General features: G+C 46.5%; 2 protein-coding genes across 2 annotated transcripts in view; one reads left to right on the forward strand and one right to left on the reverse strand.

The window, feature by feature from the left end:
- The window catches only part of rbm45 (RNA binding motif protein 45), an 8620-nt gene extending 4251 nt beyond the window's left edge, over positions 1-4369 (forward strand). Inside the window, exons 8-11 of the mRNA XM_080016168.1 lie at positions 102-259; positions 645-720; positions 3067-3234; positions 3896-4369. Coding sequence (XP_079872294.1) covers positions 102-259; positions 645-720; positions 3067-3183 — 351 coding nt within the window. The 3' untranslated portion in view covers positions 3184-3234; positions 3896-4369. The remainder of the gene's footprint in view (positions 1-101; positions 260-644; positions 721-3066; positions 3235-3895) is intronic.
- A 621-nt stretch (positions 4370-4990) lies between these two features.
- zc3h15 (zinc finger CCCH-type containing 15) lies at positions 4991-13637 on the reverse strand. The gene is made up of 11 exons (XM_080016585.1): positions 13440-13637; positions 11321-11422; positions 9779-9881; positions 8813-8965; positions 8617-8708; positions 7817-7996; positions 7633-7713; positions 7435-7500; positions 7129-7248; positions 6206-6341; positions 4991-5941 (listed from the first exon to the last, which is right to left on the reverse strand). The coding sequence occupies exons 1-11, from the start codon at positions 13512-13514 to the stop codon at positions 5751-5753; spliced, it is 1299 nt and encodes a 432-aa protein (XP_079872711.1). The 5' UTR covers positions 13515-13637; the 3' UTR covers positions 4991-5750.
- Positions 13638-15861: the final 2224 nt, after the last annotated feature.

A 15861-nucleotide genomic window follows, 5' to 3' on the forward strand; every position in this document is an offset into this window, starting at 1 on the left:
CTGACCCGACATCTCACAGCGTATTAACGTTATTAACGGCCCCTTTAGTGTGAAATGTCATGAATTCGATGCATTGTGGGTGCTTTCCTCGTGTTCTCCAGGCCTTCCCCGCCGTCTCGGCCGCCCCTCGGATCCAGACGGACGTGTCCCTGCCGGCCCTAAAGAAGCTGGCTCCCCCCGACAGCAAGGTGAAGGAGCGCCTGTTTGTGGTGTTCAGCCCCTCGCCACTGCCCCTGGACGTGCTGGAGGACATCTTCTGGTAAATCCAAAAACGAATAATGTCCAATGAATGCCGTTGTAATAACCAACATCCGGGTGCCCTGTGCTGAGCCCACTCCGCTACGTGGATGGGCGCTCGGGGCTCACTGCCGGGTGGGGCGTCCGCTTGGCTGCGCGCCGCGCCCTTGCACGGGGCGGGCGGTCGGGGCGGGGCCTGGCTCCGGGCCTGCGGTCCATCCCTGGCGCCCGCGGCCCGGTGCTCTGCGGCTGTGTCTTGTGCCTGCACTTGGGGGTGGGTTGTATGTGTGCGCCCCGGGGGTGCGGGGTCTCCTCGTGCTCCCTGGGACTGGGTCATGCAGCGATCTTTCTGGAATTGGTTGGTAATTGTGTTTTCCTCCCTTTTTTTTTTCCCTCTTCCTCTCTAGTCGCTACGGCTCGCTCATTGAGGTCCATTTGGTTCCTGGAAGAAAGGTCGGCTACATGAAGTACTCAGACAAGCAGGTGAGAGGAAGTGTAGAAAGCAAATGATGGGCAAAAGAATATAGAGATGGTTCAATATGTATAGGATGAGTTGATGAGGTATTCAAGATTGAAGAGGTTTATTTGTCACATACATATACATACGTTCATACATATATGCAGTGAAATGTCTTTGCAAAGCACCCGGAGATTATGCACAATAGTTACTAAACCGAACATAATTGCTAACCTACTTCCTACCTAGCAAGTAACTGAAACTACCTGATTCCTAAAACGTGATGCAGTTAGTGAATAGAATAATATAAATAAAATTAAATTAAGATAAGACTCAAAAAGATAATACAGAGTGGGGGTACAAAATAGAAGTAAAGGGAATAGAGTTATGTATATGGGATGGGCTATTTGTATATACTGATTTGTATTTGAATAAAGTGTGTATGGAGATGTGCAGTATACAACAAACTTGAACTTGAACAATACGACACAGCAATACAGTAAGACATAACAGCAGTACAGTGCAGTATGCAGTAACCCAGAACAGTGATACAGTAACTTGCAGTACAGTATGCTACATACAGTACAGTAAGGCACTGGGTGCCTGGTGATTGTCTCACTGCTTTTTGTTAGGACCCCTGGTGAGTTCAGCATTGACCGTCCTTATGGCTTGAGGGAAGAAACTCTGTCTGTCTCTCTGTCCTCGCTGTGTGACTGCGGAGGCACTTGCCTGACCGCAGCAGATGGAACAGTCCGTTGTTGGGGTGGTGAAGACCCTTCATGATCCTGGGGGCTCTGCTACTACACCTCCTGGTGTATAAGTCCTGCAGGGAGGGGAGGGTAGTTCCAGTGGTACTTTGGGCTGAACGCACCACCCTCTGCAGGGCCCGCCTGTCCTGAGCAGTACAGTTCCCAAACCAGGCAGTGGTGTTGCCTGTCAGGATGCTCTACACCGCTCCACAGTAGAAGGACTTGAGGATCCTCACTGAGACCCTGAATTTCCTCAGCTGCCTGAGGTGGTAAAGACGCTGCCTCGCCTTTCTCACCAGAGTCTGTGTGTAAAGTCCATGTTAAGTCCTCCGTGATGTGGACTCCCAGGTACTTGAAGCTGCTCACCCTGTCGACAGAAGTCCCATTAATCACCATTGGCACATGCGGCCTCGGTTGTAATCCCTTCCTCAAGTCCACAATCAGCTCCTTCGCTTTGGTGACGTTCTGTTGTCTTGGCACCAGAGTGACAGGTCAGCCACCTCCTCACGGCAGGCCTTCTCATCGCCGTTGGTGATCAATCCCACCACGACGGTGTCATCAGCAAACTTGATGTTGTTGGAGCTGAACCTGGCCACACTGTCATGTGTGTACAGGGACTATAGTAGGGGGCTGACGCAACCCTGAGCGGATCTGACGGGACACGCTCCCGTCTACGTCAGTAAGAGCGTCCTGAAGCACGGTTTCTCTTTGGTCCGACCAGCGCTTTACGTCCCTCGTCACTACCGTTCCACGCGCGATGCATGGCTTGGTAAACAGGTAGCAATGAGATAGCCGAATGATCCGATTTCCCAAAAGCAGGGAGCGAGACGCTCTTGTATCCCTTCTTGTACGGTGCGTAGCAGTGGTCCAAAGTTCTATCTCCCCTGCAGGCAACATGTGATGTGTTGATGGAAATTAGGCAGAACTTTTTCAAGGTTCGCCCTGTTTGAGTCCCCGGTCACCACCACAGCCATGTTGCTGCTGTTTACCATGAGGCAGACGCCTCCACCCTTGGATTTCCCCGACTCCTCCGACCTCTCGGTCGGACCACGGAGAAGGACTGGGCTGGACGTGTGGCGTGGTCCGGCACCAGCGGATTCAGCCATGTCTCCGTCAGGCAGAGGACGCAACCGTTTCTCGTCTCCTGTTGGAATGTAATCCTCGCTCGAAGGTCATCCACCTTGTTCTGCAGGGACTGGACATTGGCAAGAAGGATGCTGGGCAGAGGTGGACGGTAAAGTTGCGTCCTCATTCCGACCCAAATGCCGCCGCGTTTACCACGGTGCCGTGGAACAGCGGCACCGTTGTTGTTGTTGTTGTTGTTGTTGTTGTTGTTAAAAGCATTGATGCGTAGTATCTCCGGGGGCCACACTGGATCCGCAGATAAATAGTCCCAAAGTTGATCTTTCCAAAGTTGATTTTTTTTTTTTAAGTGCATCGCGGCCGTAGGAGATCACTACCGATGAGTTTTTGGCGGACATAGCGAGTGCTGTGGCCCAAAGATGAGACGATATATTCCCCTCCCCCTTGTTTCTATTCCGCTCTATTCCAATGAGCCGTCCGTTGAGTGCTACATCAGTATTTCAATCGTTGCCGGATGGCTATTTTGTTTTTCCGTCTCAGTGTGCGGACGAGGCCATGGCGGCGCTCCACGGCCGCATGGTGAACGGGGTGAGGATGAAGGTGATGTTGGCCGACCCTCCGAGGGAGGAGTCGCACAAACGCCCACGTACCTACTAGCCCCCCCCCCCCCCCCAGGACCCCCGACCCGGAGCCACACGCCTGCAAGAGGTGAGTGAAATGATAATCCGCCGCAGCCGTTTAACCCTCTTTAATGTTTGGTTATACATTGGTGATGCAAAACTCGCAAACGATCAGTTTGTAGCAAACAAACCTTCAAAATGAAACCGGCAAAAGAGTTGTTTGTTCCGTTCCGTGTCCGACAGCACTCCACCCGCTCGCTCGCCGAGTCAAATCCACAAAGACTCAGAAAAACAAACCGCTCTCATTGCGGAGTCACTCCCCAGCAACCCATTTGCAAAAGTAAAGAGTTGACTGTTACGGAGTGCATTATATTATTAACTGTACCAGTGTAGCGGATGTGGGAGCGGGGTTGGGGTTCCCCTTTGCCAATTCTATGTATTTCAGAAATGTTAAAGATGTATTCTGCGGATTTGTAGGCGCGTTCCGTTGCATCTCCAGTCTTTTAACCAAATCTTGTTTATTCTTTCGTGATGCATGAGTGGAAGAAAAAAAATAAATAAATAAAAGAAAAGCCGAGCAGGTTAATTGTGTGCTCGTGTGCTCGGTTTAGTGTAAAAGTGCCTTTTTAAGAATTTGTATTAATTCTTTGATTTCGATTTATATTTCTTGACAAGCTGGTTGCGCGTGAAGCGCTATAGAAACTGCGTCTCTGTCTATGTGGGTAACTCTGCAGCTTCTTGTTTCCTAGGAGACTGTTGTCACGACACAATGACCTCCCCCCCCGACCTGACAGACCCACACCAAGACCTCTGACACGACCTTTGACCTCTGTCTGACCCACTTCCTGTCCGTGACGTACCCGTGACCAAAGCCAGCTCTAATAGAGGTTTCAGAGGTTTCAGAGGTTACAGAGGTTACAGTTTCCTGGTTAAGTATGATCAACTTGCTGCACTGTGACTTTCTAGAGTCTTACGAGAGATGACTTTACATTTTATTATTATTGTTGATTCAAGTGAACGAGTTAAATTCACTTTTACAAATGAGCTGCTTGTGGCTTGCTTTCACTAGATATGGATTGTGTTTAGGTTCACTGTAAGCTACTTTGGTACGCAGCTAGACTACAGGTTTCATTTGTTTTTCTTTTTTTTTTTTTTAGATCTATAAATGATTGTGTTCTCCTAAACGTCATTGTTGAGTTAAACAGAAATAAACGTGTCATCCAAACAAACAGGCTTCGTCTCGACTCATTTCCAGAGCGGCCAGTACCGGTCAGCGTTTGGTATTTATCCAGGAACAGTATATTTGAATTATATTTAATAAAAGCTAAGTTTCACCGTGTTTGAGTGTTTTATTTCCTCCTATTTGTCTTTACCTTAAGTGTTCCACTTGCATATAGAGGTCATTGGTTTGTGCGAACGCCTGTTGGCTCCTTTTAAGCGGATCCTGGAATGTCCATCACTGGGTGCGAGGCGGGTGGATACGTCCTTCACATCACCACGCACACATCATTCACCAATTTGTTTAGTTAAGTTAATAACCCTAACAACCGGCAGGAGCAAACTGCAGCACGTACTGGTGCTTGTTCTTGTCGTCTTGACCAATGTCCTTAGTTCAAGTTGCTGTGGACAAAGATGTTTCTAAATGATGTAATGCAACGGTGCTTCCGTCTTCATATCTTCACCTGGTATTCAGACGTCCAGGGAAATTGTTTTAGCTGTCGATCACAAAATAATCCTTACAACGGACCCATCGTCATCCGCAGCTCCAACGCTTCTTACCGAGGTCCCTCAATGAGCACTGAATATTGGAAACACTAGGGATTAACAACAGAAGATACTCACACTGGATGTACAATGACTTTTATTTCTGAGCAGTTATTTACACATTTATTGGGCTGGTAAACATTAGCCTTGGTGTCCTTATATTCCCCTACGTTCCAGGGCTGAGAGGGGCACGAAATCTTTGAAATTAAACTCAAAATATTCAACCACTTCAGGACAAGGGGGGGGGGGGTGTATATATACTCATAAATTTCATGTGAAATAGCAAGAACGGCAGTCTGATAGAACACAAGCAATCAAAAAAAGTTATTGTCAGAATTCTGGAACTGATTATTTCCAACAGTTTGAACTCACTATTCATTTGAAGTTCTATGTTTAGGTGTTTAAAAGTTTCAAGACCTGTCTTGAAATTTGCAAATGATGAGATTTAAAGGTCAGCTTCGTTGGCCACGTTGTAGCAGCTGCAACTTGGATTTACTTGCCCTTCATTTGTTCAACATGAGTTCTCTGGAAGCGAGCTAGGACCCAGGAAACAGCCCAAATAAACGCAATCTGTCCGGAAAGTTGGTTGGAGTTGGCCTGTTTTACTTTGGAAATGAGGGTGGGGCTGGGTCTGCCGGATGGCAACAAAGGGCCAGAGACAAGAAGTGATATCATACAATCAGGCTTTATTGTTGGGAGCGTGCCGCAGAATGTGGTGGCACCTTTTCTTCCAAGTCCGTGCAATTTGGTCGTTCTGTCTGCGTGAGAGCCGCTCCTTCCGGCCTCCTCCAATCCATGGGTTCTTCCCTTTATCAGTCCATCCTAACACCGTCCCCCCCCTCAGTCCTCCAGGTTCAGTGTGTTCAGCTCCTCGTCCAGTTCTTCCAGATCTTCTCCCGTGAACAGGTTTTCGTCCACGGGCACCTCCTCTTCATCCTCATCCTCATCCTCCTCCTCCTCCTCGTCTTCGTCCTCACCCCCCGACAGACCGTTGGCCTCGGCCCCTCCGCACGCCCCGTTCAGCTGCTCCTCTGCAGGGGAGAGCGAGGAGAGTTTTCAGGCTTCTACACAAACAGTGGTTTTGGCGACTTGGAAGTCAACGTAGCCAAACTGCAGATTCATTTAGTCTGAAATGACGCCTTCCACACCCAAGCTCAAGAACAAACATTTAAATTTTAAGCTTGGACGATGTCATGTGATGACATCAAATCAGACGGGAGCTAGCTCATTTTAGCTACAAGGAGTAAGAGTCTGCATCCATCAATAAAATCAAACGGTCGTCTGATCAGTCTTACTGTCGTCAGATGCCGTAGGCTGGCTCTTATTCCTGGAGGTGAAACGGTCCACGGACGCTACAGTGATGCCCGTGTTGTCCACTTCTTTGGGTACAAAGCGGGATAGGTCTATGTCCTGGAACATTGTGGTTTCCACCTGGAGAACACATTAAAGCCGGATTTAGACAAGTGTATGCAAAATGTAGACTACACTTAAACTACTTGGCATTAGTTGGTTTACATTTATTTATTTACATCTGTACAGGTACTCCTCACTCAACGACCAGCTGTGACCAGTCGGTGTGCGCAGCGTCTCAGCGTCAAGCATCTCACCTCATCGCCGTTCTCAGTCTAGTTCCCGCAGTCCGTTAGTACTCACTACACTAGCGTTCGCAATGGCCACGCCCCCTTACCTTGAAATAACACGGGTCCTCGCTTATCCGCCTGTTGTAGGAATGGAACTCTGTCGTTAAGTGAGGAGCACTACAGGGTGCCTGGGTCCCAAACTGTCTCTTAACTATTCAATAAGGTAGTGCGGTGTGAAGGAAGGTGCCGTATTGACCTGGATATAACACAGCCCTGATTAAAAGACGACACCACCTTTCTAGAGTTTATTTCCAGGAAAAAGAAAACCCTGTCTTCTATTCGGGTGAATACGGTATTATATATTTGGTTCATGGCAGAGTTATTAGGCACAAACGGCGCAGGTTACGAACGACATGATTCTCTGAACTACCTAAGTATCAGGTTATGTCCGTTTCTAACATCAGGAATGTGAACTGAACAACTTGACAAATTTTGACAAAGGGGGGGAGGAAAAAAAGGAGAGAAAATCGGACAAAACATGTACGTTGAAATGGAGACCTCATCACTCCCCATTTCAGTCTATTTAACCACATTTAAAAGGGTACGTTTAAAGTACTCTAAAGACACCTCTTCAGTACCTGTTTTTCACTTTCACTTTCGTCCTCGTCTTCCTCTTTGATGTATCGCGTGTCGTCTGCCTCGTCATCGTCGTCGTCAACCAGCTCCGGGTGGAACTCAAACACTTCGCGGCCGCTCACCTAGACCGACACATCCACCGTAGTTTGTACAAACTGATGTTATTTCACCCAATACTCAACCTTGACTCAACACCAAACGGTGAAGTGTCATCGAGTTGAGGCAGATTTTCCTTTTGGGACTCATCAGATCCCAAATCATTCCTTAAGTCGACCTTGAACGTTGGCCCGAGTTCAACACATTCCTACCCCTAGCGATCTGCCGGCCTTGAAGTCGGCCTTCTTCTTCTCCATGTCCTCCATCGCTTTCTCCACCTGTCGATCAGAAGCGAGCCGCGTCAAAACCCGAAAAGGCGGAAGACAAGGGGAAACCCACTTCTTCCAAAATCCTTCAGAAGAAACGAGTACAAAGAGGGCGACAGACCAGCGCCTGGTTTCATCTCTCACCTTCTCCTGCCTCTTCCTCTTCTTCCAGGCCAGGAACGTTTCCAGGGTGATGCGCGTCACGTTGGCGCCCAGAGCCGCACGCTAAGTGTAGGGAGGGAGAGAAAGAGAGAGAGAGGAACGTTTGAATACGCGCAGAGGATTCCGTAGGATGCCCACTGGGATCCACCCACTCCTCCACCCCCACCTCGTTCTCAATCAGCTCCTCTAGTGAGATCTCGTCCTCCTTCTCCTCCTTCTTCTTGTCCTTCTTCAGGGCGAAGCCGGGCGGCAGGGCGTGGCGGTACATGCAGGTGTCCCCTCCTGGACACACCCAGAACCAGCCGTACTTATTGCCCTCGATGGCGTCCAGGAAGTACTTGCACACCTGCGGGAAACGGAAAGCGTTAATATTTTATATTATTCATCGTTTTTCGCATTGAAGTACGTTGGCGCCTCGTGTTGGCGTCATTTGCGCATCTACGCGGCTGCAAAGGAGTCTTTCCCCTCAAAGCATTTTAAATAAAGGCTCAGAATGAATGGACAAAATGGGGAGAGTGAACACTCAAAATGCTCTTGTCCCCTTTTTTAATAATTAAATTAAATTAAATAATAAAAATTTAAAAAAACTTGTCCTTTTATGTATTTATTTATTTTTTAATAATAAAAAAAAATACATATAAACGAATAAACTCTCTTCTGTCCAACGGCACAGGGTGGTAAAGGTAACACCCGGCACCAGCATCACATTGGTAAATCTGAGCTGCAGCTGATGAACCTGCTCCGCCAGACACCGCACCACCCAATATTCAAACCACGCAAAGGCAGTCGTTGGAAACGGCCATAACCACCTGGGCCAAAATCTTTCATCTTAAAAAAAAAAAACAAAAAAAATCTAAAAAACCTTGCAGCCAGAGCTCACTCCTGCTCCCTCTAGTCTCGTCATGTCACACGGAGGCTTTCATTCCAATCACCAGCGACAGAATCCCATCTTCCCCGTTAACTTACAATCTGTGTTTTGGCTTTCTTCTTCTCGGCCTCTCCGTGCTTTTTGTTCACCACCTCCTCCAGCTTCTTCTCGTCCCAGCTATCCATAGTGTCTTTGAAAGAACAGCAACAACAAAAAAAGCACATAACGTTAGAACATAAAAGTTAGACGGATGTTCAAAAAACGCCCGCACATTTGGGAAGGGCGTTGCACAACCTTTCTCCAGATCTTCATCTCTCTCGTCCACGTAGACGCTTCTCTTCTCGCACTTCCTCTCCAGCGTGAGGTCGTGGCTGAACTTGCACTTGTCGCCCTTGGTGCACTGGCCCTGCTTGAAGAACGCACACAGCACCGACTTGGGGTCCACGCCTGGAGAGAGGGAGAGAGAGAGAGGGAGAGAGAGGGAGAGAGAGAGAGAGAGAGAGAGAGAGAGAGAGAGAGAGGGGGATTTGGTTTGTGGACAGAGTGGCTGTGACGATGGCTAGACTGTGTTGTGTCTGTATGGAAAATGAAAAAGGTAATGCTAACTCAAGAGAGAATTGGAGTGTTTTTTACGCTGTGCGTTCGTGCTGTAGCGCCGGCGTGCCTGTCTTTTCATTTAGATCTTTACATCTTTTTACTTTTCAGATTTCTTTTATGAAGCGAAACGTTCCGACTCGGATCAGGACAGTGGATTGGGTAATGGAGAGAGAGAGCGATATCTGGTCGACTTCCCCGTGTTCCTGAACTGTGTGGAGGAGCAGCGCTGCAGCCGTGGACCTATAGGCTGTGTATAAGGGAGGCACTCTGGGCGTGGCCGGCCTATCACGGAACCATGTGGACACGGCTACCCAATGAGGATTTTCCTTCATCACGGGTACGGATATTGACCCATGATACTCTTGCTCGTAAAAAGCGTTACCCGTATCGGATACTCATTTCATCAGAGTTCTGGCTCAACCCTAGTGGACAGTTACAATATCTGTAGCCTAAGCTTTCAGCAGCGTCCAACAACTAACACACACATCACATCCACTGAAGTTACTGAGCGACACGAGTACACACCGTTGGCTCTGGGTCCTCGGAACATAACGACTAACACAGCTCTTCCACTGTCAGGGTTCAGAGCGTATCACAACGTGAGATGATGTTCTGGATTCCCAGCCTCCCGTTAGGACTCTGAAACACTGCGATGCCTGTTACCTTTGCTGACTTTCTGAGCGGCGACTACGGGTTTGAACAGCTCATTAAGTTCGTCCAGCTCCTTCTTCTTGTCGCCCTTCTTGGTGCCCTTATCCAACTCAGCCTAGACACGCACGCACACACACACACACACACAGCAAAGAGAGGCATTTAAATGTTGCATTTAACCACAATACAAGCAGGTACTTACACACTCATTGGTTGTACACAGTAGGCAGAGATTTGGAAAGAGAAACCTTCATCCCCACTAGGGCTGAACGATTTGGTAAAATAATTAAATTGTGATTTTTGAGACTGCGAATGCGAGTATACATTTTTTTTTTTTTAAAGTTCCTTATGTGCAATAAATCATTCTATAACAGTGGTACTCAACCTTCCCCAGCTTAGTAGCCACACTAACAAACAATATTTTTGCAAGAGACAAATTTCTGAAACGTCCCTTTCCTCCATCAAACCATGAAGCATTTAAAAACAAGGCCACAAGTTATATCTTATTAAGGAATGAAAATCATGATGTATGCAATAATTGCAATTTATTATTAACACCATTACCATATTATAACCATGTTTTAATTACTATTGCAACCACAAATGATGTACAAATACCTAGGGGTATACGGCAAACCGAAAGTTAGGTAAAGAAAGCAACGAGCCGACTCCACTGTGCATGTCTGCTGTGGCTCCCGGGTTTTGGCCCTGCAGCGGCAGATGCCGTGTTCTCTGGCATATCACCATTAAGTTAAATGGCTTAAATAAAAACTGTGGATAGATATTAAAGTTGTTTTTCTATTTATTAATTGCATGGAGTGCCTGGTGCTTGTAGCCTGGAGCGGATGGAGGGTTTGGACACGGTGGTCTTGCGCGGTGCAGTTGGGAGTCCGGTGATAAGTTTATTACCTATACATACGGTAATAATACAATTAAATATGAATAATTAATAATAAAAATTGCCAGTGGAAACCAGGCGATCAGCCATTGATCACTACCAGGAAACATCTCTATAGACGCGCTCTCTCTCGAAGCCGTCATAGATTGATGTGTCTGATGGGAAATTATGTTTTGAATACTGCAGACAATGTCTCAAACAAACTTTATTTAACACCCTTACATTTTTTTTTTTTTTTTTTTTTTTTTTAATCAAATTTTAAACAACACTTTAAAGAGCCGCCGCTAGTTATAAAAGAGCCACGTGCAGCTCTGGAGCCACGGGTTGAGTATCGTGTTGGGTTCGATCGTAGCCTGAAAACTAACTTCTATTACACTGCGACGTCAGTTTGACCTCGATGAATGGTTCAGCCCTAAACCCAACCAGACAACGTGGTTGATTTGAGGGTTATTCTGGGGTTTTTATTTAACCTAAAAATAATAATAATAATCCTTTGATTGCGTGTGACAATGTGCAATTTTATTCCTCTATCTCTGTGGCACTTTTGTTTTTAAACCCCAAGGTGAGAGGATTGTTAGAAGGAGTAGGTAAAGTCACACAAACGACGATGACAAGGAAGGGGGGGGGGGGGGGGGGGGACGGCGGCGCACACCAACCTGTCTGGTACTCTGCTGTCCATGCTTAACCTGCTGGGTGACGTTCTTGATGAACTTCTGCTGCTTGGCTCCCTTCTTGTTCTTCAAACCAAACGTCTTATCCTGGAAAGCACAACATCCACACCATCAACCCGTTAAAAAAAAACACACACACACACACACACACACACACACAGACACACACACACACAGGAGAAGGCCTCACTGCTGATACAGCAGTGAGGCCTTCTCCTGTGTGTGTGTGTGTGTGTGTGGCAGAGACAATGCAGAGACAATGCAGACAATAACATTAGTGTGAAATAAATGTTCATTTAAGCTCAGCAATTCTGTCTCATTCGCTATTATTATCAAATTGTTGTATTTTATCAGGTGCAAAAAAAGAAAACAACATGATATCTGCATATCGGTCACCGCGCTCTCCGAATATTGGCCACTGAAAAACCCATATCGGTCGACCACTAATTTACTGGTACATCGATAGTGCGGAAAATGAGTAGTGAAACTGTTTCAAATATTCAGGATCGATATGTATAGTAAAATCTTTATTTTTGACAACCCTAGTCCGCAGACATTTTTTGTTTATCGGCCCCGTGAGCGCAGGCATCGGGCGATTCAGATGATCTCAAAATGCGCAAATACCGGCTCAAGAAATCCACCGCTAATCTAAAGTCAAATCGAATCGTGGGTCTGGAGAATCGTGACACCTCTGTCAACAGTGAGAAGTTCTAAATCAAAACCAAAAACCTCACTTGACTGTAAAACAGAATTACACATTTTCGAGAGCGTTCGCTGCAGCTCCCTGGCGGTTAGTTTGGCCGCCAATCTCAACAACGCACCCCGTTATCAATACAATGTGCTCTTTCAAAGAACGTTCTTTCAACATCGAGACGCCTGCTTAAACGACTGAGCTGCAAAGTTTAATGTTAGCCTAGGTATGTTTGTAAAATTTAAAAAAAAAACCCAATAAACAACGAAGGGTGAACTTCAAGCGAGGACTCCGAGCACCAGACCCCTTCACAAGTCACGAGGATAAGATTATGTTGAGAGCGCGATCCCGTCGCTCGCGGCGTCGATCTGCGACGGCCAGAAACGTGCGGTGGCCCGGGACTTGTGTGAGAATATCAGGTTGGTCTGGTGTGACGTCTTGGCTCCTTATAGCGTGCGCCCGCCTAGAATCCCAAAATGCCATCCCACTGGACCACACCGTCTTAAATCCTATGGTGTGTGTGTGTGTGCACTACGAGGACGGAAAGAGAAGAACATTTGTGAGGTCTTGTCTTTCGATGAATCCCTGTTGGGCACACCAGCATAGTACATCATCCACACCAGCATGTTGGTCCCTTTGCGTATGGTTATGTTAGTTTCATTGGTTTACCAAGTCACATCTGGCAGCACTTCCATTGCAATCGTTGTATCCTTTGTAATCGCAACGAGTCCGAATTGTGTCAACGGTGAACTTTAGGTTGAACGTCTGCGGGATCCCGGGAAGCGGACAATGACGTCCCTGTTCCCCGTTTTCCGCCACCAGGAAGACGCCCAGCGGCAGAAAGGCGCCCGGTCACCTCGACCGATCGACGCAACATCATCGGCAAACAATTACAGGAGTGCCACCGCGCAGCCCGTTTGAAGACGAAGGAAAGGGGGGAAAAACGGATTTACCTCGATTCGTGCACTTTGAATAGACGCTCTAAACGCTTTTAACCGGCGACGTCAACTGAGCCTCCGCGCATCGTCGGTTCAATCGTTTGCGTTCAGCCAAAGATAGTGACGAGTCCGAGTGTGGCCCGAGCAACGTCACATCCACTTTCGCGTATTAGCTCGCTAGCTGCCTGGGCGGCTCGCTTTTTTCCGGTAAACAGGCTAGTTAGCGACCAACGTCGACCCGCCGGAACCACGAACGAGAGCTGCGCAACGGCTTGAGGGCGAGCGAGCGCAGGGGAGGAGGGGGGATAAAATAAAAAAACACAAATAAAAAGGTTTTAAATGGCCCCGCGTATCACCGAGGACACAGTCAACCGCACGGTTCACCGCCGGCGCCGTGGATTAGCCGACGCTAGCGTTAGCGGTAGCCGGGTCGGTAGCACGCTCGGAAACGTGCTACCCGGGGCCGTTACTTCACCTCTATTATCTTCTCCTTCTTCTTCTCCTGGGTCTTTTTGCTCCCCGCGACTGGGGCGGGTTTCTTCGGGGGCATGGCGGACCAACGCGTCCGTTTAAAAAAAAACAACAAAAAGACCCAACAACAACCCCCCCCCCTCGACGTGTATTTGCGCGAACCTGGGCGTCTGAGCGCCACCGAGACCGACCCGACAGCAGCGCTCCGGCAGCAAGGCCACATGGGACGAGGCGCCGGCGTGACGGGCGGGCGTTAGTGACGTCATCACGCATGACGTAGAGCGGGAGGGCTGACGTGAGCGGGACGGTTCGCTTGTTGTAATCGTGCCACGGGGTCGCGAGGTGGCGCGATCTGCGAGCGGAGGGGGAAACGAAGAGAAGCCGCGGCGGCGACGCAGTTTATGAATCAAGACATACTTTGTACCGTTGTTATGTTTGTTATTATTTCTGTGTTTTATTGTTGTTATTATGATGATGATTATAATAATCATAATAATTATTATGATTATTATTAGGGGTCCAGCCCGCAGATTTCAAAATGAATTTTCATTTTTAAAAACTGAAACTGTTTGAACAGAAAACCGGCAGAAGCTACGAACACGGTTGGTGTCTTGTTGGAACCGGTACGTCACAAACATCTCGTAGTTGAACTTTCATCCAAAAACGATCTAGAGACAGAGCAGAAATGAGTGAAAAACATTCCAAACTTGATCGATATCATAGACTAATGATCCATATCATAGAACAATGATCCATATCATAGTCTAATGATCCATATCATAGAGCAATGCATTGATCCATATCATAGATAAATGATAGATATCATAGTCTAATGATCCATATCATAGACTAATGATCCGTATCATAGAACAATGATCCATATCATAGAACAATGGATTGATCGATATCATAGATAAATGATAGATATCATAGTCTAATGATCCATATCATAGAACAATGCATTGATCGATATCATAGATAAATGATAGATATCATAGTCTAATGATCCATATCATAGACTAATGATCCATATCATAGAACAATGATCCATATCATAGAACAATGGATTGATCGATATCATAGATAAATGATAGATATCATAGTCTAATGATCCATATCATAGAACAATGCATTGATCGATATCATAGATAAATGATAGATATCATAGTCTAATGATCCATATCATAGACTAATGATCCGTATCATAGAACAATGCATTGGCGTCCAATGCATTCAACGCCAATATATGTCCAACCCGGCTAAAAGTATCTGGAGCACAACAAAGACATAATCTACAAACACTGTTGAAGTGTCGTTTAGTGTCACAAGCATCTCGTGGTTTAAGTTTCAGCCAAATCCATCCACATACAAATTGTAATATTATTATGAAGTATGTAGTTAGGTATTAGTAGTAGTAGTAGTAGAAGTAGTAGTGGTAGTAGTTGGAGTAGTAGTATAAATTATAATAATATTATGTAGTATGCAGTTATGTACTATTAGTAGTATCAATGGTATTATTATGTAGTATGTAGTCATGTAGTAGTAGTAGTAATAGTAGTATTAATAGTAGTAGTAGTATAAATTGTAATTTTATGTAGTATGCAGTTATGTAGTAGTAGTAGTAGTATAAATGTTAATATTATTATGTAGTACATAGTTATATACTAGTAGTAGTAGTAGTAGCAGTTGTAGTAGTAGTAGTAGCAGTAGTATTAATACTATTAATAGTGGACCATCCTGATTATTATTATTATTATTATTCTCGTTGGCACCCTAAACTGTCTGGAACAGAACAACCACTGCAGCTACGGACATGGTTGAGGTGTAGTTAGAACCGGGACATCGCAGACCTCCTGGGGTTCAAGTTTCATCCAAATCGCTCCATATATACGGCGCAGGAATCATTTCCTCATAAATGTGCAGGTTGTGGTTCTGACGACCGTTCGGGTCATGTGTGGTGGGTGGTGTAGAGTCAATCGCTCTGTAGTGGTTCGAGGTTATAAACTACGCATCTGTGTGTGTGTGTGTGTGTGTGTGTTGTGTGTTGTTGTGTTCGGATATAACCCCGCGTCCGATGCAGCGTTGCGTTCCTCCTTACTTTTGCGGGATTCACGGAAGTCGTAAGATACAAAATCTGCGAGGCCGTGATGAGTTTCATGTTCTCGGAACGAATCGTAGGAATTGTATCCTGAAACTTGTAAATAATCACGGAATGATCCGGCTTCGTGGAATCGTAGCCCATGGAAAACTTGGACACGAAAAAACATGAATCCACAGAAAGTCGTCACCACGTCGAGTCGAGTCCACCCCGACTGTATGAATGAATGATGCGTTTCATGTCCTAGGAACGCGAAGAAAAAACGAGTCCCCCTAAAATCACAATTACCCAAAGACGTCAACGCTTTTTCGGGTTTCGTGGAACCGCT

The sequence above is a fragment of the Zeus faber genome (assembly GCF_960531495.2).
Source record: "Zeus faber genome assembly, chromosome: 16".
NCBI classification, from domain to species: Eukaryota; Metazoa; Chordata; class Actinopteri; order Zeiformes; family Zeidae; genus Zeus; species Zeus faber.

What these genes read in the sequence shown, in the direction of transcription:
- zc3h15 (XM_080016585.1), bottom strand. Translation starts at nt 13,514, where the DNA reads ATGCCCCCGAAGAAACCCGCCCCAGTCGCGGGGAGCAAAAAGACCCAG. An exon ending in CGCTCAGAAAGTCAGCAAAG is followed by an intron (nt 8,966 to 9,778) that starts GTAACAGGCATC and finishes CCCTCTCTCCAG; the next exon opens with GCGTGGACCCCAAGTCGGTG. An exon ending in AGAAAGCCAAAACACAGATT is followed by an intron (nt 7,997 to 8,616) that starts GTAAGTTAACGG and finishes CGTTTCCCGCAG; the next exon opens with GTGTGCAAGTACTTCCTGGA.